At 42.2% G+C, this 24,038-nt stretch overlaps 1 protein-coding gene across 2 annotated transcripts in view; it reads right to left on the bottom strand.

The window, feature by feature from the left end:
• Positions 1-24,038, bottom strand: part of LOC124552669 (guanine nucleotide-binding protein subunit alpha-11-like) — a 113,649-nt gene that overhangs the window by 4,490 nt on the left and 85,121 nt on the right. Inside the window, exons 6-7 of one of the 2 annotated variants that reach the window (XM_047126992.1) lie at positions 15,287-15,440; positions 6,840-6,959 (exon numbers count right to left, since the gene is read on the bottom strand). In XM_047126992.1, the coding sequence (XP_046982948.1) occupies positions 6,840-6,959; positions 15,287-15,440 (274 nt within the window). The remainder of the gene's footprint in view (positions 1-6,839; positions 6,960-15,286; positions 15,441-24,038) is intronic. The other variant, XM_047126993.1, reaches the window with a different exon arrangement.

Genomic DNA, 24,038 nt, shown 5'->3' with positions numbered 1-24,038 from the left:
TTTTGATGCTTAAAACAAGCGAGAAGCGATTTACTGTCGGGATACGACAAGTATTAATCATTGCATAGTCAGCTTGTTGATACATCGCTTAGCAACTCATAAACGGACTGTGATACAATTACTGAAACGAACTTTTAAATATCAATGGCCACTACACACACATCAGAAACTAATTACTCTAACTGTGAGTGACTTCTGGATTGGACGAGTCTTTTTAATTTCAGCTAATTGGTATTAATAAACTTCTTTTGAGGTTGAAACTTCATCAATGGTGTCGCGCTCATTCAGTTCAGCAGAATGACAGATGGTACTAGCTCCACTACTATTTATAGTTTTAAAAGAAAAGAGAGCACATACTTGTTCTTCTTTTCAGAAATATTCGTACTTAAGTCATCAGTATTCTCAAACCAGAGGCACGAGTGACGCTCCCTCACAGCACTACGATATCGTGAACCACCACACACATGTGCCCCCTTCTCACAACATTTCTGCATTTAAACCACTGAGATATAGCCATGGTACGAAGAAGGAAGAAAGAAGAGGAAAGATCAGTGAAAGAAACGGAGCAAAGAGAGAAAGGAAGGTCACACCGTGTCAAAACAATTGTTCATCTATTGAAGCGATCCACGAATCGATCCAATTTGTGACTTCTTCATGAGATCGGAAGTGTTGGTCAGCCAGGCCAAGCGCCATTGATCTAAACAGGTGATAAGAGGGAGCAATGTCTGGAGAATACAGCGGGAAGGGTAGGACTTTCCATTTTAACGTTTTCAAGTATGTTATGACCTTTTTTGCAACGTGGGGTCTAGCGTTGCCGTGCTGCAAAATCACTTTATCATGTCTCTCACCGTATTACGGCCATTTATCTTTTAATGCTCTGCTCAAACGCATTAATTGCATGTGATAACGAGCACCTGTGATGGTTTCACTTGGTTTTAACCTCATAGTATACGACGTCGAGCTGGTCCCACCAAATGCAGAGCATAATCTTGGAGTTGTGAATATTCGGTTTGGATGTCAATGTGGAAGCATGGCCAGAATATCCGCATGGTTTTTTGTGTTTAGGGTTGTAATGAACCCATTTTTCATCCCCGGTCACATTGCGAGGCAGAAATCCCTTCCGTTTTTGCCTCTGTAGCAACTGTTCACGAACACACAAATGCCGTCCAATGTCCCTTGGTTTCAGCTCACATAAGACCCAAGTTCTTCTTTCTGAATCATGACCATAGCCTTGAGACGTTTTTAAATGGCTTGCTGTGTCACTTTCACTAATTGTGCCAATTCTTCTGGAGTTTGACACGAGTCTTCACTCAGGAATGTCTCCAATTCTGCATCTTCGAAAACATTCTCTCTTCCACCAATATGCCAGTCTACGACGTTAAAATCACCATTCTTGAAGCGTTGAAACTGCTCACAACACGTTCTTTCACTAATATCGTCCTTATAATACGTACTTGAGAGCATTCAATGAGACTCAGCCACTGTTTTCTTCATATTGAAACAAAACAGTAACACCTCCCACAAATGACGAGCATTAGGCTCATAAATTGACATTTTCAAACAAGAACAGCTTAATGATGCAGACACAAATTGACTAATGTTCGAATGAGGTTATGTTGACCAAGGTCCAAGCTAACTTCCTGATGTCTGTGATCCGTTTCTTTCAACCGCTACTTACCGTTGTTGCCACCTATCGGCAAACGGTGGAAGCAAAGTTGTACACCTTGTAATTAAATTTAAAAAAAAAAAAAAAAAATAGCATTTGAAAGGGATTCTTCAAAAAATTTGTAAAGTACATACACCATGCAGTAGATTTAAGAATCTTAGTAGCTACATACTCTCACAACTTTGACAGTGTTACAACTTACTACTACTAAGCCCGCCCGGTTGGCCGTGCGTTAGACTGCACGGCTTTCTGGGCGGGATGGAGTGCCTGGTCCCTGGCACGAATCCGCTCGGTGGACTTGTGTCGAGGTCCGGTGAACTGCCCAGTCTGTGGATGGTCTTTAGGCGGTTTTCCATTTGCCTAGGCGAATGCGGGCTGGTTCCCCTTATTCCGCCTCAGTTACATTATGTCGGCGATTGCTGCACAAACAAGTTCTCCACGTACTCGTACACCACCATTACTCTACCACGCAACAATAGGGGTTACACTCATCTGGTGTGAGACGTTTCCTGGGGAGTCCACTGGGGGCCGAACCGCACAATACCCTGGGTTCAGTGTGGGACAGTGGAGGGGTGAAGTTGACCATCGCGGCTGCAGCGGAGATGGAGCCTCTCCATCGTTTCTAGGTCCCCAGTTAACATAACATAAAATACAATACAATACTACTACTACTACTACTACTACTACTACATGATCAGGCCCAGTGGACTGCACGCATCTACAAGTTTCCTCCTCCACTGTCTTCTGTCCATTGCTGCTATCCACCACCCGTCCACATCTATTGACACTTGGATTAAATCTTCATGGAGTCCATCCCTCCAACACTTCTTGGGTCTCCCAGGCGGTCTCTTTCCTGTAGGTGTGAAATCCAGGAGCTTCCGAGGCCATCTGTGATCCTCCATCCGGGCCACATGGCTGGCCCACTGCATTCATTTGGCTTTGACAGTTCCTGCTATGTTGGGCTGCTGGTATAGTTCCTCAAGCTCTCGGTTGTATCTGATCCTCCATTCCTCTGTATCTGCATCCAGAACTGGACCGAAGATCTTCTATGGAAGTCCTGTTTCCAGATACTCCAGGTCTCAGAGTCATATAGAACAACAGGCTGGATCAGGGTTTTGTACAGTCAAATCTTGAACTGTCTGAAGAGATATCTGGATCAAAGCAGTTGTGCTAGGCTGTGGTAAGATTGGTTTCCTGCTTGTATTCTGGCATTGAAATGTGCACTCAGCAGTACCAGTAATTTATTAAGTATGAGGTTTAGTATTACATGTGTGCAGATAATGGCTATTCAAATGTGTCACTGAAGGGAATGGTGTTTCTTTCAGTTATATGTACTTGGACTTACTCCATAGATGTACTTCATAAGCTGCTAAATAAATTTCCGTCTTTGTTTGGGAGGTCATTCTTCCTGTTTATCTCCCCACCACCCCCCACCCCATCCCCTTCCCAGCACCAGCCCTGGTGGGAGACCCATCTGTCTGTCTTCCGATACTCAGCTTCCTATGGTGTGCCAGTTTCACTGTTTGGCCGCAATAAACTGACACTTCGTGCAACATTGTCAGGAGTGGTGGGGGACATGCCTTGCTCTCCATGAGGACAATTGAAGAGAGAGGGAACACTGAAGGAATAGCAACACTGACTGCTTTCTGCAGTGCTGGCACTCTTACCTATGTTTTGTGCTTATATCAGGTTAGTGCATAAGTTTGTAGTGTTTTTGTTTTGTATGTCGGTATCCTGGTTGCTATGGGTTTATTTATCATTTGCCATTTTTATTTGCAGTTCACTGCTACTATATGAATTTACATTTTGTCCTTTCGCAATAGTGAGCACAGCTGCGGATGCTAGAAAACCGAGTGCCAAGTGGAGAAATCGGAACATTTCAGACATATTCTTCTGTTTGGGTTCAATAGAGGGATGGCAGCAGTTGAGGCACCATGTATGAGGATAATACCATTGGACAGAGCATGACAAGAAAATGGTTTTCTTATTTAAGGAGGACTGTTTTGACATTGTGACTGTACACTGGGTTTGATGAAGATTGTTTGAATGTATTGATGCATAATGATCCATGTCAGTGTACCCGAGAACTGGCAATGTGATGAACTGTGATCATTCCACCATTGTGTGACATTTGCATGCGAAGAGAAAAGTTGAGAAATTGTGTGTGTGAGTACCACATGCTGTAACCCAAAATCACAAAAATCAGTGGATGGTCATATGTGCATCTCTGCTGGCTCATGAACAACACCACCATTCCTATCCTGTGTCATTATTGGTGATGAGAAATAGCATCTTTATGTTAACATAAGGGAAATAAAGGAATGGCTGAGCCCAAACAAAGCAGAAACTACCCGTATGAAAACCTGCGCACATCCACGAAAGATGCATCTAGTGGAACAATAACAGTGTGGTATGCTATGAATTGCTTCCCTGAGTTATGACTGTCACTGCTGACATTTACTGTCAACAATTCACACATCTTGTAGATGCAATCCAAGAACAATGATTGGGAAGACTGCGTGAGGTAATGTTACTGCACGATAATGCCCATTTGCCATCTGCTAGACTGACAAAAACACTGTATGGGAGTTGGGTTGGGAAATCATTCCACACCCACGTTATTCACCTGATATTGTGGTCTGAGATTTTTACTCTACATCAAACACTCTTCTGGATGGATATGTGCTGCGAACAGCACTCTACAAGTTGTTCACCTTCAAACCGTGTGATTTCTATAGTCGCGGAATTCGTAAGTTACCCCAGCATTGACGGACAGTTGTAAATAGTGAAGGAGAATGTATTATTGATGACTAAATTCTGTGTTATGTATGTATGTTGTGTTTATTAAACTTATGGAAAACTGCTATGAACTTATGTGCCAACAAAAGCTGGGCTGGCACAAGCGGAAATCTAGGCAGCACTCTTCCGACTAGCATAAATTTTCTCCATCATTGGTAATACCAATAAAATGGGTCAGATTATTGTGATCAAACTGCACATGTGGACTGACGAATTGTGTCAAATTTATTGTTAACAGCAGATACTATCTGTCTCTGTGTGTGTACGTTTACCCTTTCGAAATATTAGTTGACAGACTGGAATCCCATCCACCCGGGCTGGCCCTCACTTGAGCAGCTGAAAAGTGTTGTGTGTTAAACATACACTATGTGATCAAATGTATCAGGACACTCCCAAACACATACATTTTTCATATTAGGTGCATTTTGCTGCCACCTACTGCATATCAGCGACCTCTGTAGTTATTAGCCATCGTGAGAGAGCAGAATGGGGCACTCCACGGAACTCGTGGACTTCAAACGTAGTCAGGTGATTGGGTGTCACTTGTGTCATACGTCGGTATGTGAAATTCCCACACTGCTAAACATCTGTAGGTCCACTGTTTCCAGTGTGACAGTGAAGCAGAGACGTGAAGGGACACTTACAGCACAAAAGCTTACAGGCCGACCTCGTCTGTTGACTGACAGAGACCACTGACAGTTGAAGAAGGTCATAATGTGTAATAGGCAGACATCTATCCAGACCATCACACAGGAATTCTAAACTGCATCAGGATCCACTGCAAGTACTATGACAGATAGGTGGGAGGTGAGAAAACTTGGATTTCATGGTTGAGCGGCTGCTCATAAGCCACACATCATGCCGGTAAATGCCAGACGATGCCTTGCTTGGTGTAAGAAGTGTAAAGTTGGACGATTGAACAGTGGAAAAACATTGTGTGGTGTGACGAATCATGGTACACAATGTGGCAGTCTGATGGCGCGGGTGCATGGGGAATGTCCGGTGAACATCATCTGCCAGCATGTGTAGTGCCAACAGTAAATCCTGATGCTGTGGTGATTGGTGTGGTCGTAATTTCATGGAGGGGGCTTGCACTCCTTGTTGTTTTGCGTGGCACTATCACAGCACAGGCCTACATTGATGTTTTAAGCACGTTCTTGCTTGCCACTGATGAAGAGGAATTCTGGGATGTTGATTGCATCTTTCAACACAGCTGAGCACCTGTTCATAATGCATGGACTGTGGCGGATTCATTACATAAATCCTTATAATGAACTGGCCTGCATAGAGTCCTGACCTAAATCCTGTAGATCCCCTTTGGGATATATTGGAATGCCGAATTCGTGCCAGGCCTCACCGACCGACATTGATACCTCTCCTCTGTGCAGCACACTGTGAAGAATGGGCTGCTATTCCCCAAGAAACCTTCCAGCAACATATGCCTGAAAGAGCGAAAGTTGCCATCAAGGCTAAGGGTGGGCCAGCACCATACTGAATTCCAGAATTACTTATGGAGGGTGCCAAGAACATGTAGTCATTTTCAGCCAGGTGTCAGATGCTTTTGATCACATTATCTAGAATTCCTTACCATTTGTAGACACTTTAGTTTTCATGCTACATTATTTTCTGAAGATTAGGAAGTTAACTGTGAAATCTGGAAACTGATGTCTAGGAGCATTTAAACACTCACTCACCTAGAGGAAATCCGTGTGGGTAACACAGTACCACATAACAGAAATCTCAGCATTCGCAGTAGCTTTGAAGCACTAGCTCACTTCTCCAGCAATACTACACACCTTCACTCACACACACACACACACACACACACACAAATGTGCTTTTGGGTGTCTGTGGCTTTGTGTGTGAATGTGTGTATTACTGATGGAAAAAAGAACTAGTGCTCAAAAGCTAATGTGAATGCTGTTTCCTGTTATGTGTCACTGTGCTCCATGCATCTATCTGTTATAGGTGAGTGGTTGCCATTCCCTTAATTTATGTGTTGCTCCAACCAGGAATTTCCACTATTGTTAAACTCTTCCACTAAAATGTTAATTGAGGAGGTGGTATCACGAGCTCACCTCCCCCCCTCCCCCACTCTCATCCCCTTCCTCAGAATTGCACCCGGTGAGAAGCGAGCAGGTGACCTGGGCAATACATCCTCCCATTTATCCTCGTTACACCTCCATCACAAATTCTACTGCTGTTCTCTAGCACTTGAAGAAAAGCATGTGTTAACATTGTGATGTCCTTTTCTACACACATTTCATAACTACATCATTGTTTTCTCTGTGCCCTCTTATAACATACCATTACTCCATTGTGCACCTCATATATTCCAGTTAGTGTCATATTGAAGGATAGAGATTTTTCTCACCTGTCGCACAGGTGTAGCGTATGTAAACACCGTTGTTGTCATCATTCCTTTCCCTTTCACAGCACTCCTGGAACTTATCTGCAATAAAGTTCTTTGCTGCTTCTGCATCCTGTTTGGGTCCTGCAAAATATTTACCATAAATTATCTGCAGGTTTACCAGAAAGACAGAGTTTTGTTGTGGAAGATGACGTGATGTATTCTTATAAATGTGTGAAAAAAAGCTGGGTAAGTCATGGGTGTTTATTTATTTAACAGAGATAAACTGTTCTGACTAAATTAGGACTTTTGACATGACCTGATGTTGAAACAGAGCAAGCTGCTATTGTTGCTCTCCTATTAATAACTATATTTATATTTTTTTCCTTCTTTTCCTTTTCAAGTCTAGTTATCTGTTTCAGTATATGTAGTGTACACCCAAATCCGTCAAGATATTGTTAGACAACATTTCATGCTAATGCATTATTTGGATGGTATTTTTCAGTGTGCTGATTACAGTAATGTGTTTAGTTTTACTGAAAACCATATTGATTAAAAGTAAGAAATATTTTCAGTTACCATTACCCCATGGAATAGTAGTTTTGGACATACTGATACAAACTATTAGAAAGTTATGACTCCAGACTTAACAGCACATACTTTAATTTTCCAAAAACTAATTAATTTAACAGATACTATTGAATTCCAGACACACCCATAATTACTATCGTCTTTTATGCTATTGCACCTGTCCAATTCCCAAGTTCACCATCATTGTCTGGTTGCCATAATTTATTTGGAGGACCAAATGACACCTATCATTAACCAGTTAAAATGGTTTAAATGGCTCTGAGAACTATGGGACTTAACTGCTGTGGTAATCAGTCCCCTAGAACTTAGAACTACTTAAACCTAACTAACCTAAGGACATCACACACATCCATGTCCGAGGCAGGATTCGATCCTGCGACCATAGCAGTTGCGCAATTCTAGACTGTAGCGCCTAGAACCGCTCGGCCACTCCGGCCGGCAACCAGTTAAACACTAACTAGAAATTTGCATAATTTATTATTACTTCAGGTATGCAAACTATACTTGTAATTAGGTAATTCCGAGTGTAGACATACAAAATAGTTCCTTATGTGGACCAAGTCATTCTTGGTAAACATAACTCATCTACTATAGTAGATCTCAATCTTACAGTTTTAGAACTCAATACGTGTTTTCCAAAATTGTAAAACCTCCCTTACACCACTTTATAAATATCCCTTCCAAACCAAAAATCCTCACTCCACGTAGAGCAATCTCACAAGAGCTGTCTGTGCACAAAAAGAGCCCAAGCAAGCTCACAGAGGAGCGACAACTATGAAATGAGTATGCATATCACAATCATTGTTTTAATATCTCCATGTCAGTATCAACAATTTGTAAAGTTAGATCCTGGAAAATACTTAGTTAATGTTTCAATGCAAGTTTGTGTTTATTTAGATCAAGTTTTGCAGTATGAGATACAAAAGTCTGTCCAACATCTGCTGTGGAACAAGTAACAGTCTCCTGGAATTTTTATTTTAACAATAAGTGTTAGTGAAATATTTTCATTGATACAAGTGTAAACATTTACACTTGCATGAATGTCTGTCGTGACCTACACAGAGTACCATGTTTATCTTACTATTTTGTTTACACTGTCATTTGTGGAATGAAGTTTATGACAAGTACTGCCACTAAAATTTCCTGATTGTGGAGTCTAGCCTGGGATTCTTGATATATGAATAGAAGTTTTAGGAAACTGGCCTTATCCAACAAGTCAATTCAAAATTAGTAAATGTGTAACCAAGTGAAATCAAAAACACTGGTGTTGTGCCCATTATTGAATATCCAAAAAGTTTTCAATTAGGAGGCAGTGAAGTAATGCACTACCTAGAACCACAACATGAGGCTTGAACCAGTTTAGAACCTTCACAGTGTGTGTCATGCAAATAAGCTGATGCCATTGGTAGCAACTCTACTCCTGTGTTTTAGTTTTAGATCTGAATATGGCCCAGTTTGGCCAAAACTATCAAGGTTAAATTAAAAATGTGATCTAGACTGTTTTCTTCGGACAGTGTAATCTTATCAGTTTATATCTAAATAGATTGCTACTCACCACAAAACTGACATGTTGAGTTGCTGACAGGCATGACAAAAAGACTGGTGGGCACTTAGATTTGTTGATATTTCAACCTGCAGTTTCCATTCTTAGATCTAAATAGAAGCATATGTAACTGCCACACTGCTCTTAGAAGTTAATGAAGTGCGCAGAAGATGATAAACACTCCTTATTTTAAGACACTTGCTCTTCGTATGAACACCCTGACCTTCCAATAAATTTGAGGCACTGATTTAAAGCATTGATGTGCAATGGCTATTCAGAAAGTAACTTCCACTTTCATGTTTTTTGTTGACCTTGCAAACAATATTAAGAGTAACTTTGGACTTTTTACAGATGATGCAGTTATCTGCATGAAGTACCATCTGAGAAAACTGCAATAATATTTCAGAGTGGTGAAAAGCTTGGCAACTTGCATTAAATGTTCAGAAATGTGAAATTTTGCATTATATAAAACACAATGATGTAGTATCCTGTGACTACAATATCAGTGAGTCACAATTGGAATTCATCAACTCATGTAAATGCTTGAGTATAACAGTATATGGGTATATGAAATGGGAAGATTAACAGTACAGGACAAGATAGATTGCTACTTACCATAATGAAGACACATCAAGTTGCAGATAGGCATGATTAAAAGCTTTTGGCCATAGCCTTCATCAGTAAAAAAACACACACACACACAATGGGGATGAGATGATAGGACATAGGGGGTGGAAAATGGTGGGTGGAGGGTGTGGAGACAGTATGTTATTGTAGGTTGAGACTAGGATAATTACGGGAGCAGAGAATGTGTAGTAAGGACAACTTCCATCTGTGCAGTTCAGAAAAGCTGGTGGTGGAGGGAAGAATCCAGATGGCTCCAGTAGTGAAGCAGTCATTGAAATCAAGTGTGTTACGTTCAGCTGCATATTGAGCCATAGGCTGATCTACAGAGTCCGCCAGAAAAATGTATACACATTTTTAAGGAACAAAAAGTATTACTTATGTGTTTATTTTACATTTAATAATTGATTACACATGTTGTACAACCTTCAGTTTAGGACATGGTTAGCTTAAATGTTCAAAATTTTCACTGTTGGTGGCTATACACGTAACAGAACAATGAGCGGTTGCTACAACTACATCAGTCAATGTTGCAGCGGAGATCGCTGCACATGTTGCTGTAATCTGCTGGAAAATTTCCTCCAGCATGCATGGCTTACATCGATAGACATTATCTTTCACAGTTCCCCACAATTAAAAGTCCATAGGTGTTAGTTCTGTTGACTGTGGAGAGAACTCAATGGGCCCTCTTTGTCCAATCCAACGCCCGGGGAAATTGTCATCCAGGGAAGATCGTACAGCTAGGTGGTAGTGTGGTGGTGCCCCTCCAGTTGGTAGAAGACCTCTTCATCAGTTCCATAAAGTGCATGTATACGTCGCAAAATTGATGTGCGTAACACTTCCAGGTACATTTATCCAGTAACAGTCGCATGAAAGAAAAAGGGTCCTACTAAGCACCTAGATGATAGTCCTAATCACATATCCACCTCTAGTACATTGACAGTTTTATCCACATAAACATGCAGATTTTCCAGAGCCCAGTACACACTGTTATGCCGATTCACGGTTCCATTAAGTTTAAATTGTGCCTCGCCACTCGCCACTACCTTCGACACAAATTGCTCGTCACCAGTTACCATTTGCTGATACCATTCGCAAAACTGCATTTGGTGATCAGGATTGTCATCATTAATAGCGTGCAGTAAATGTGGAATGTAAAGTTTCCTCTTTGCAGCTTTCAGAATTCTTCGTACTCTTGTACTGCTAACCCCCACTTCAAATGCACATTGCCTAGCAGACTTCTGTGAAGAATTAACAAACATTTCCGCCACAAGTGCCAACGAAGCTGGACTTGTAGCTGTACACTGTCTTCCTGATCTTCCTTTGTGAATATCATAAATCATTCCATGCAATTCAAACTCGTCAGTGACGTATTTAATTATTAGGCGGGTTGGCAGTTCTGTTTCAAACTCCCTCCTCCATTGATGTTGCACATCAACTTCATTTTCAGACTTGAAAAACCACTTCACAATACATTTTTGTTGCTTCAGTGTCAAGTGTGCTCCAGCCATCTCGTTTCTCAATAACGAGATGAAAGTACTAACATCTGTTGAGCCAAAGACCATATTACAATACACTCACAACTCAAATCGAATGACAATATCGATGTCTCGATAGAGCCCGACAAAGAGTGAATACATTTTCCTGGCGGACTCTGTGTTTTGCTCTTGGGCACAGTTTGGTGCCAGTTCGTCCTGGTGGGCAGCTGTTTCATAGTCATACCAATATAAAAAGCTGTGCAGTGATTGCAGCAAAGCTGGTAAATAACATGTTTGCTTTCACAGGTGGGTAGAATAAACCTGTGACAGGACTGGAATAGAAAGTGCTGGGTGGGTGGATTGGGCAGGCTTTCTACTCGGGTCTTCCACGGGGGTACGATCCTTGTGGCAGGGGGTCACGATTGGGAGTGGCACAGGGATACTGTTGAGGTTGGGTGGGTGACGGAATATGACTTTAGGAGGGGTTAGAAGTACAGGGCGTTTCAAAAAGAAAGAGCAGATTTCAAACATTTATTTCTCAAAAACTACAAATGATAGAAACACAATTCAAACGTTTCTTGTCAGAGAAAGGTTCAAAGTTTTTCAATGGTCCGCGCAGAAGTTCCATGCAAATCCGCAGTGGCGCTGGCGTTTGTTTGTAGGAAAATGGCGACGACACCACAGGAACGATCATTTTGTGTGCTGCAATTTGCAAAGTTAGAGTCCATTGTTGGTGTGCAACGTGCATTCCGCTGTCAATTCAACAAACAGCCGCCTCGTCATAAGCAAATTTATGAGTGGCATCACAGATTCGTAGAAGATGGTTGCATCTGCAAGCGAAAAAGCACGGGTCGTCCACGCACATCGGATGAAAATGTCGAGCGTGTCCGTGCAGCTTACGAAAGGAGCCCTAGAAAATCCACGGCACGGGCAAGTCACGAACTAAACATGTCTAAAACAACGGTATGGCGCGTTCTGAGTAACCGTCTGCACATGAAGCCGTACAAACTGCAGTTATTGCAAGCATTGCGTCCTGACGACCACAACAAAAGGTTCGAATTTTCAACTGCAATTCTACAGGACATGGAAGAGGACAATTTTGCCGAACGATTAATTTTTTCAGATGAATCAACGTTTCACATTTCTGGTAAAGTTAATCGGCATAACGTACGAATTTGGGCGAGTGAAACTCCGAGGGACGTTATTCAACATGAAAGAGACTCACCAAAGGTTAACGTCTTTTGTGCAATTTCGGTAAACAAAGTTTATGGACCTTTCTTTTTCATGGAGAAAACTATCACAGGAACCATTTACCTGGACATGTTAGAAAACTGGCTATTTCCTCAACTTCAGGAAGATTCAAATCACTTCATCTTCATGCAAGATGGCGCCCCACCACACTTCTCTGAACCTGTACGACGGTACCTAAATAACACCATTCCAGGACGGTGGATTGGAAGAGCAGGAGCACAAGATCAATGTCATCGTCTGTGGCCTCCCAGGTCACCAGACCTTACTCCCTGCGATTTTTATTTGTGGGGGTACATAAAGGACTGTGTTTATGTCCCACCTATGCCCGCTACTCTTCAAGAGGTACGACATCGAATTGTTGCGGCCGTGAATTCGGTAACTAAAGACCAGTTGCGTCGTGTGTGGCAAGAAATGAGATACCGGTTTGATATTTGTCGTGTAACAAATGGTGCTCATATTGAGGTACAGTTTTGATATTTGTTGTGTAACATTTGGTACTCATATTGAGTGAAGGACCGTTGGAATTGTGTTTCTATCATTTGTAGTTTTTGAGAAATAAATGTTTGAAATCTGCTCTTTCTTTTTGAAACGCCCTGTATCTCGGGTAGGATGTCCCTCGTTTCAGGCATGTCGAAGGTAATCAAAGCCCTGGTGAAGGGTGTGGTTCAGTTGTTCCAGTCCGGGGTTGTACTGGGTGATGAAGGGGACACTCCTTAGTGGCTGGTTTTTGAGAGTGGTGGGAGGATTGGGGTTGTGAGGAGAAAAGGCACAGGAGATCTGCTTGCAGACTAGGTCTGTGGGATAGTGCCTGTCTGTGAAGGCCTTGATGAGATCCTCAGCTTACTGGGCAAGAAAGTTTTTGTCACTGCACATATGCCATTCCTGGGTAGGCAGGCTATATGGGAAGGATTGTTTGGTCTGAAAGGGATGACAGCTGTCAAAATGCAGGTACTGGGCAGGTACTGTTGGTGACTGGCGGGTTTAATGTGGACCGAGGTCCAGATGGAGCCGTCAGAGAGGAGGAGAGCAACATCTGAGATGGTAGCACACTGGGTTGCGGAGGACCACATCAAGTAGATGCGAGGGAAGGTGTTGAGGTTGTGAAGGAACAAAGATAAGGTATCTCGGTCCAGGGTCCGGATCGTGAAGATATCACAGTGAACCTGGATCATATTACGAAAGTCTCCTCTATATGGCCCAGGAAAAGGTTGACATAGGAAGGTACCAAATCTATGGAACAGCCACAGGCACTCGCATGGCACTACCTGGGCCATCTGGATCCTTCCCTCCACCACCAGCTTTTCTGAACTGTGCAGATGAGAGTTATCCTTACGACACATTTTCTGCTATCATAATTATCCTGGCCTCAACCTACAGTAACATACTGTCCCCACACCCTCCACCCAACAGTTTCCACCCCTACGTCCTATCACCTCCTCCCCATTCTCAGCTCCCATCCTGTATATTTGCAGCCCTGTGTCAATGCATCCACCTATCTTTTCCTGCTCCTCAAATTTTTTGTACCTCTTTTCCCCACCTACCTGCCCCACAACCTCCGGACACTGCACCTGTTGGAGTCTAGTCCCTGCACACTCCACTAGACAGCGTTCGTCTCTCTCCCCACCCGTACACTTCTAACCCCTTCCCCATGCCCTTCCCTTTCCTCTTCCTCACCATATCCAGATTGCTGTTTGCATCCCATGTCATGTTGCATTCCGGTCCGATGTCTACATCTACATTTATACTCCGCAAGCCACCCAATAGTGTGTGGCGGAGAGCACTTTACGTGCCACTGTCATTACCTCCCTTTCCTGTTCCAGTCGCGAATGGTTCACGGGAAGAACGTCTACTGGAAAGCCTCTGTACGTGCTCGAATCTCTCTAATTTTACATTCGTGATCTCCTCTGGAGGTATAAGTAGGGGGAAGCAATATATTTGATACCTCATCCAGAAACACACCCTCTCGAAACCTCGACAGCCAGCTACACTGCGATGCAGAGCGCCTCTCTTGCAGAGTCTGCCACTCGAGTTTGCTAAACATCTCCGTAACGCTATCACGCTTACCAAATAACCCTGGGATGAACACGCTACTCTTCTTTGGATCTTCTCTATCTCCTCTGTCAACCTGACCTGGTATGGATCCCACACTGATGAGCAATACTCAAGTATAGGTCGAACAAGTGTTTTGTAAGCCACCTCCTTTGTTGATGGACTACATTTTCTAAGGACTCTCCCAATGAATCTCAACCTGGCACCCATCTTACCAACAATTAATTTTATATGATCATTCCACTTCAAATCATTCTGTACGCATGTACAGATACTTTACAGAAGTAACTGCTACCAGTGCTCGTTCCGCTATCATATAATCGTACAATAAACGATCCTGGAGTTGGCGGTCATTTGTGTGCTGAAAGCTACATGTAAGTGTCTTTTAATTGTGCCTGTCTGCAACTTGACGTGCCTTCTTTATGGTAAGTAGAAATCTATCTTTTCCTACATTGTTGATACTCCTACCTGTTGTTTCCATTGTTTGAAATGGAAAGATTACATAAATACTGTTGTAGGTAAAGGAGGTCACAGACTTTGGTTCATTGGTAGAATACTAAGGAAATGCAACCAGGGATGGCTTTCAAAATGCTTATACAACCCATCATAGAGTATTGTTCAAATGTGTGAGAGACTCTTACCAAATAGGACAGGGGGTGGTGTGGCAGAATGGTACAAGACAGCAAAGTGATAAAACTAATACATACAATGGGAAACAAAGACAGATGAGAAAACTTTTGATGTAGAACCCTTTTATCAGTTATATCAAAAATATTTGAATGAGTTTTTTCACAGAAGATCATTCCATTACTGATTCCAGAAACTAACAGACATGAAATTTTTAAAAAAGTGTGGTATATGGATGTTAGCTACTTACTTATCCACATACCTGTGTACAATAAAAGTGATACATTGTCTTCTAGTCAGGTACTTACCAGTGAACTCTGGGAAGTAATTGCACAGATCATATTTCATTATCTTCTCATCAAAAATGTCTATTTTGTTCAGAAAGACAATGACAGAAGCGTATCTGAATGCCGAGCAGGTGAGCAGCACACTGAATAGCGCCAGGCTCACACTGAGACGATTCTATTTTGGAGAAACATTGCAGTTAGTATGATTATATGATTTAATTGGGTAGATAAAAAAAATCTGCTCCCCCAACAGCCAGCAGGAGAACACACGTATAAAAGGTATCACAGTTTGAGAGCTTCCGAAGCCACCGATTTCCCCTTCTAGCAGAAGGGTCGAAGAGGAAGGAAGAGGGGTGAAGGAAAAAGAACTGGTGGGGTTTAGGAAAAGACTAAAGTTTGGGAAAGTTACCCAGAACCCTGAGTCAGGGGAGACACTGGACAGGATGAGAAGGAAAGACTGATCAAAATGATTATTGTATGTTTTTCAGTATCAGCAGCTAGCTTCTCAAATACCTGTTACAGTTGTCTGATGAGCCAAAACATTATGAACACTTGCGTGCTAGTGCACTGGTCTACCTTTGGAATACAATAGGCCAACAATGCTACGTGGCCTGGATTTGACACATCCTCAGTAGTTTTCCTGAGTGTTGTAGTACATCTACATACATACCTGCAAGCCACTGTATAGTGCATGGCAGACTCTGTACCACTACTAGTCATTTCCTTTCCAGTTCCACTCACAGACAGATCAAAGGAAAAACAACTGTCTGTATGCCTCAGTATGAGTGCCGGTTTATTGTATCTTACCTCCGTGGTCCTTACACGAAATGTATATTTTCTTCCTTTAATCTGACCTGAAGAAGACCCTAGACCCTTGGGCGATACTCGAGAATAGGTTGCACCAGTGTCCTACAAGTGGTCTCCGTTAGAGATGAACCACACTTTCCTAAAATTCTCCCAATAAACTAAAGTCAACCATTTACCTTCCCTATCATAATGCTTGTTCCACTTCATATCACTTTGTAATGTTATTCCCAGAAATGTAAACTATGTGACTGTGTTCTATCAGAGCACTACTAGCACTGGACCTGAGCGTTATGGATTTGTCTTTCCTACTTGTCCACTTTAACTTACATTTTTCAACATTTAGAGCCAGCTGCCATTCATCACACCAATTAGAAATTTTGTCTAAGTCATCTTGCATCATCCTGCAGTCACTCATCTTCAGCATCTACCTGTACACCACAGTATCATCAGCAAACAACTGCAGATTGCTTCTCACCCTGTTCACCAGATCATTTATGTATAAAGAAAATAATAGTAGTCCTATCATGGGGAACTCCTGATGATACCCTTGTCTCTGATGAGCAAGTGCCATTGAGAGCAATGTATTGGGTCCTGTTACTTCATATGTCTCCTAGCCACTCACATATCTGGGGACCTATTCTGTATGCTCATATCTTCATTAACCACCTGCAACGGGGCACCATATCAAATGCTTTTCGGATATCTAGGAATATGGAAACTGCCTGTTGCCCTTCATCTATAGTTCACAGTATATCATGTGAGAAAAGGGCAAGCTGAGTGTCACACAAGCAATGCTTCCTTAAATTGTGCTGATTCGTGGACATAAACTTTTGGCCTCTAGGTAATTTACTATATGTGAACTCAGAATATGTTCAAGAATTCTGCAACAAATTGATGTTAAGGATATTGATCTTATATACAGGAGTCTCCTAACAACTGTTTATCTGCTCTTTCTAGCAGAAACACTGTCGTAGCCTCCTCGACTGATTTATTAACTTCAGTAATTGTAGTCACTATGCTGTCTATGTCATGTTGCTCTTATAAATTAATTATAGGCTGGTGTTTTGTGCAAGTGGTGGCTCAAACACCAGCAGCCAGGACCACAGCTCAGCAACCAAAATCAGGCCATTTACCGACCAATACGCTACCAGCTCATCGGCATTAGAAGACGTGAATTCCACAACTGGCACTTCTGCACGAGGGATGTCACGTGGACCCCCGTTGTGTGAGTGACTGACCTACCTATTACACTACACAGTACTGTCAGCCCCACTCCAGACATTTTGATGCAGCCTCAATACAGGGGGAGGAGGCTTTCACGACAGTCAGCAGATGGAAGTAGGATTTAAACTGGGCACGACCAGCCTGTCAGCAAGTCGTGACAGCTGGGCTGCCTGACGATGCACAGTCCGTGTCGGTCATAGATGTATCTGTAACTCTGCCTCTGCCATGCCACGAATCTGCAACCACTGCCCGAGTGTCCAATCTGGGCCCAGGGATATGGCCTACTGCCACAACGCTACCCCACAGCCATCAGCTACCATCCACCTGCACACTGTTGTAGTGAGACCACTGCTACCATCCACAGGAATCACCTGTGTCAGCACACCTGAACCAGTGTTCTGGGGTCCAAATCACCTCCAATTACCTGCAGTCTGCCAGTTACAGATATGATGAACTGTGCCTGTTTGTGACCATCAATAAAGTGTAACTTCCTGGCAGATTAAAACTGCGTGCCGGACCGAGACTCGAACTCGGGACCTTTGCCTTTAGTGGGCAAGTGCTCTCCCAACTGAGCTACTCAAGCACAACTCAGGCCCCATCCTCACAGTTTTACTTCTGCCAGTACCTCATCTCCTACCCTCCAAACTTAACAGAAGCTCTCCTGTGAACCTTGCAGAACTAGCACTCCTGAAAGAAAGGATATTGCGGAGACATGGCTTAGCCACAGCCTGGGGGATGTTTCCAGAATGAGATTTTTGCTCTGCAGCAGAGTGTGCACTGATATGAAACTTCCTGGAAGATTAAAACTGTGTGCCGGACAGAGACTCGAACTCGGGACCTTTGCCTTTCACGGGCAAGTGCTCTACCAACTAAGCTACCCAAGCACGACTCACGCCCGTCCTCACAGCTTTACTTCTGCCTGTACCTCGTCTCCTACCTTCCTTCTCAGTCCAGCACACAGTTTTAATCTGCCAGGAAGTTTCATATCAGCGCACACCACTGTAGAGTGAAAATCTCATTCTGGAAACATCCCCCAGGCTGTGGCTAAGCCATGTCTTCGCAATATCCTTTCTTTCAGGAGTGACAGTTCTGCAAGATTCACATGAGAGCTTCCGTTAAGTTTGGAAGGTAGGAGGTGAGGTACTAGCAGAAGTAAAGCTGTGAGGATGGGGCTTGAGTCGTGTTTGGGTAGATCAGTTGGTAGAGCACTTGCCCGTGAAAGGCAAAGGTCCCGAGTTCGAGTCTCAGTCCGACACACAGTTTTAATCTGCCAGGAAGTTTCATATCAGCGCACACTATACTGCAGAGTGAAAATCTCATCAATAAAGTGTTCTGTCAACTGACTGGCTGCCTTCTTCACCCACTCAGTCACCAACCTCCAGCAGAGAACCCTCGATCACTCCTATGCTCCAGTAAAAGCTGGTTTGATGAACCCTCTGCCAGATACTCAATTGTGAATTGCAGACATGGGCTACGGATGCTGACCGAACACCACCTTATCCAGGAACAGACGTGTCTGGATTTTAGTTTCTAACTTTTATGTTAATCCTAAGAGCAGTTTTGCCTCTTCTGCCAGTTCTGTCATACCAATGATATTACTCTCCACCTTAACTGTTATTGAGGACTTCACTCTAACCATGACAAGGGATAGTTACATGGTACTGTTACCCAGGCCAGGGATCCATGCCTTTTTTGTGAGGTTGTTGTTAATCTCCCTTCTTCTTCCACACCACTTGTGAAATCGGACCCTGAGCTTGAGACTAGCTCACTTAGTTGTTAAATAAGTTGGAATGCTAACCCCTCCAAATAAATTGCCACAAATGCCATGATCTTACAGCAGAAAGATTCTTTACAATGTTCATTACTTCTGAACGGGGAGAAACAGAAACAGCTCACAAGAAAGCTGATGAGATAAACAGAACAAATTACATTAAGTAATTGCAAGTAAGATTTATTGCAAATCTTCTACATAAACACAACAGTGTACTGGATGGTGGTCCATATCATGCAGTTCAAGGAAATGAAGCTCCTAACCTTATTTCCAGCAAAGAAAAATTACTATTGTAGTTGAGAATAGAAAATTAGTATGAATGTGGTTCAATGAATCAATTGCTAGGGACTTAGGTATGATTTGCAGTGTAGCCAGCAGCTGTAGATGTAAATGTAGATGAGAGTAGCAGTATCTCAATCACAGATCTCACAACCAAGTGAGAACTGCTAGAAGTTGTCATGGCAAACAAATATAGGCTTCTTCACACTGTGGAAATGATTTTAAAAGAAAAGGGATTTTCTTTTGTACCTTACTTCCCCACCACTGAGAACTAAATTTAGTTGAACTGCTAAGGATTGTAATTAAACAAAAAAGGGTGAGCAAAAAAGTCAGCAAACTCACATTAAAATCTTGAAGAGAGTTGCACAAAACAGAATAACTGCTAAGGATGTGCAAAAGAGAGTGTACATGTTAAAGATGCTGAAAGACGCACACTGTGATATTTAAACAGAGCAGTAACTTGAAAAAGCTGTAATTCAAGTTCAATTCTTGAAAGCAGTAATGATGAATGTGACCAACAACTGATGTTGTCACTCTTTTCATACACAACACAATCTATTAATACACATGTTCACTGGCATATTGTGTTCCGTAAATCCAGTGATTAAAGAGTATCTTCAGGGATGAGGAACAACAAAGCAAGTTATACATTAATAGACACAGGCAGCCACTGAAGTATTCTTCAGTAAAGTTTATTAACAACAAATTATGACTAGTGCTCATCTACCTGCATTGGCAATAATGAGAATTACTTCTACTTTACTTTGTGTATATACACTACCTTAACAACTGCTGCTTCACTGGCATTTGCATAGTAATTGTAAGAAAAATAATTTTATATACATATATTAGGCCTACAGGAAAATTAATATATTAAAAAGCCATTTCTTTTTCTATGCAATTCTGACAAAGCCAGTCAATCATGGTGACTGATAAATAGCTTTCTTTGATTTAGTCCACAAATTATAACACCTTCTAAACCTTTCATGCTAATTAATGCCATGGAAGCATGGTCTTTTCCACATGTATTTCTCACCAAAAAGTGATTCTGGTAGCTGCAGTAAGAGATTTTTGTTAATCTTGTTAATCCTGCCTTTTGCATTCATCAGTTGATATTTCCATTGAAACTTTCATCCCCTACTACATACATCTTTACTTCCAAACAAGAAGTCAAATTCCAATTTTCATAGCTGTAGCTTTCAAAATACTTTAGTAGATCTTTAATAATCATTTACTTAAAAAAAGAAGACAAAAAAGCACTTTCATTCACTGTTTTACCCACTTAGGAGCCGAATTTCCAAAAACCCTGAAACACATGGTTTTTGTTTTTGTCTGAGAAACAAATACCAATCTTTGTAGATATAGTTTCAAAATTGCCTTATTAGTGACATATTTTCAATAAAACCTTTCATCCCCTATTTATTAGTAGTGGCATTTCAAAAAGTCCTTTCTTAAACAATGGCTACAGTATGAGATCAACACCAAATTTCAAGTTTCTATCCTTAGCAGTTTGGGCTGGCTCATGATGTGTCAGCAGATCAATCAGGACAGTTCCTTTTATACACTGATGGAAAAAAACTGCAGCAACAAAAAGAATGTAGTGTAATGAAATTTCAGATACACATTTGTTAAGGCAACATATTTAAGTGATTAACATCACAAGATCACAGGTTAACGTAAGTGTGAGATAAACCACGAAATGCTAATACATTAAAAACTGGTGTAACTGGCAAAATGTTGAATGAAGCATGGAAACATGGACATATTGTGTTGTACAGGTGCCGGTTGTCAGTTTGTGAGGTGGAGTCCCATGCCTGTTGCATTTGGTCAGTCAATACAGGGACAGTTAATGCTGTTTGTGGATGATGCTAGAGTTGTTGTCCAATGATGTACCGTATGTGCTCGACTGGAGACAGGTCTGGTGATCGACCAGGCCGAGGCAATATGTTGACACTCTGAAGAGCATATTGGGTTTCAGCAGCAGTATATGGGCAAGAGTTATCCTGAAACTTCCTGGCAGATTAAAACTGTGTGCCGGACCGAGACTCGAACTCGGGACCTTTGCCTTTCGCGGGCAAGTGCTCTACCGACTGAACTACCTGAGCTGCTCGGGTAGCTCAGGTGGTAGAGCACTTGCCCGCTAAAGGCAAAGGTCCCGAGTTTGAGTCTCGGTCGGGCACACAGTTTTAATCTGCCAGGAAGTTTCATATCAGCGCACACTCCGCTGCAGAGTGAAAATCTCATCTGGAAGAGTTATCCTGTTGGAAAACACTCCCTGGACTGTTGTTGACAAATGGCAGCACACCAGGTCGAATCGCCAAACTGATGCACAAATTTGCACTCAGGGTGCATCGGATAACCGTGAGAGTGCTCTCGTCATACAAAATTGCGCTGCAGACCGTAACTCCAGGTGTAGATCCAGTGTGTTTAGCATGCAGTCAGGCTGGTTGCAGACCCCCAACTGGCCTTCTTCTAACCGACATATAGCCATCACTGGCAGCGAGGCAGAGTCAGCTTTTTAACAGGCTTGCAACCTGCCCTCCAATCAGCTCTTGCTTGACACCACTGAAGTCACAAATGGTAGTGGTTTGGGGTCAGTGGAATACTTGCTACCGGGTATCTGCCTCAGAGCTGCCCACGAAGTAACCGATTTGTAATAGTTCAGTGTGTCACTGTGAAGCCAGCTGCTGCTCAAATTGCCATTGCAGATTCAGTTTGATATTCCAGAGCCATGTGCTGAACACAATCGTCTTCTTTCTCATTAGCGCCACATGGCTATGTGGAGTGTGGTGTTCTTGCAACCGTGCATTACCATGACCACCAATGCCACCAATTGTATATGGCGGCTACATTCCTGCGAAGGCTTTCTGCAATATCACAGAAGGAACATCCAGCTTCTTGTAGTCCTACTGCAGATGTTGACAGTGGCATCTTTGTTACCTTAGAGGCATTCTTGACAAACATCAATTCATCAGTCCAATCTAATAGGCAATTAACACTCATGACCATTACAGCATGTATTTAAAGGACACCTGATCTACATCCTACTACTAGTGCTACTCTTATGCGACTGGTTTGAAATTAGAATAGGTATCATCTTTTGGATGTAGAAACATTTTCTTTATTTCTCACAACCCCTTGTTAGTGTTGCAGTTTTTTTTTCCATTGGTGGATATTAGGCCTACTGAAAAATAACATATTACAGAGCAGTTTCTCTTTCTATGCAATTCTAACAAAGCCAATGTGTCATGGTGACTGTTAAATAGCTGTATTTGATTTAGTTCACAAATTGCAACACCTTCTAAACCTTCTGGTGATTTTGTAGTTGCAGTTAGAGCTTTTTGTTAATCCTACCTTCTTGTGGTGATGTGTCTATAAGAAAACTATCATTCCCCAACACTTGTTTCTTTATTTCTAATGAAGAGTCAAATACCAAATTTCATACACATAACTTTAAAAATGCTTTAGTAGTTCTTTAATAATAATTTCCTTAACAGTGTGTCTAACATGCAGTCAGGCTGGTTGCAGGTCCTCAACTTGCCTCCTTCACTGTTTCACCCACTTAGGGGTTGAATTTCCAAAAATGCTGAAATACGTATTTCTTTTTTTTTAATTTCTGTCAGAGAAACCAAACACCGGTCTTTGTAGTTCTGGCTCCAAAATTGCCTTCACAACAACATATTCTCAAAAAACCTTTCATTCCTTGTTTAGGAGAAGAATTTTGGACAATCCCTTCTTACATGATGCCTACAGTATACAGTTAATACCCTCTCCAGATTTCAAATGTCTATCCGTAGCAGTTCGGGCTGGGCAATAATGAATGGGTAGACCACTCAGAACAGTTCCTTATATAGAGAGAGATATTAGCTTAGTGCTTGCTGCTTCGCTCGTGTAGATTTTACGATCTGAACAGACTTTTTTGTTTTCTTTAACTGATTTGTATGTTTTTATGCCAATTGCTCACATGTCACAGTTCATCTCTGTGTAATCACACGTTACTCCACTGAGCTCCACATCTGTACCGGCCACCACGACAGAATTCTGTGGAGACTGCCGTAGCCGAGTGTGCCCCCCACCCACAGCCAGACACTGTGTTTCTTCACCTGGCAGAGTGCTGACAGTGTGGCTCCATTCTGCTACCGTCTGCTCGGTGAGGTGATGCCGAGGGAGTTGGCTGCGTCTTTGAAGGCCACGTGCTGAGGTCAGCACCCTCTCCGTTCTCCAATCCCTGACTGGTGATCACAGCAAGGTGATATTTACACTACTGGCTGCATCTTACACACTGAATAAACGACATACTATAAACCAATTATATGATTTATCCACCCTGCTCCCTGAACCCACTGCCTTGCTGGTCAACTCCCCATTCCATTGTAACTGTAGCAGGGTACCTACAAGGTGCATTCAATAAGTAATGCAACACATTTTTTTCATTGGCCAATTTTACTTGAAAAATTGCAGAATTTGTTGTGGGACATCGTGAAATATTCCTGCATCAGCCTCTACAGTTGTACAAAATTCCGATACGTGACGGCACTATGCTTAGCCGTCAAAATAGTGCTGTAACAGAGGTGTGTTCTGAGCAAGATTTTGTTCACAAAACATCCGCAACTCAGTTGCATGGTGATATGGAAAATACCCACTTCACTTGTGACTTTGTTTTATTACAAACTTGACTGATTTCAAAAATAT

This window comes from Schistocerca americana, chromosome 10, assembly GCF_021461395.2.
Source record: "Schistocerca americana isolate TAMUIC-IGC-003095 chromosome 10, iqSchAmer2.1, whole genome shotgun sequence".
Taxonomy (NCBI): domain Eukaryota; kingdom Metazoa; phylum Arthropoda; class Insecta; order Orthoptera; family Acrididae; genus Schistocerca; species Schistocerca americana.
The sequence above is the reverse complement of the archived record's forward strand: the minus strand, read 5'-3'. Positions and strand labels throughout refer to the sequence as shown.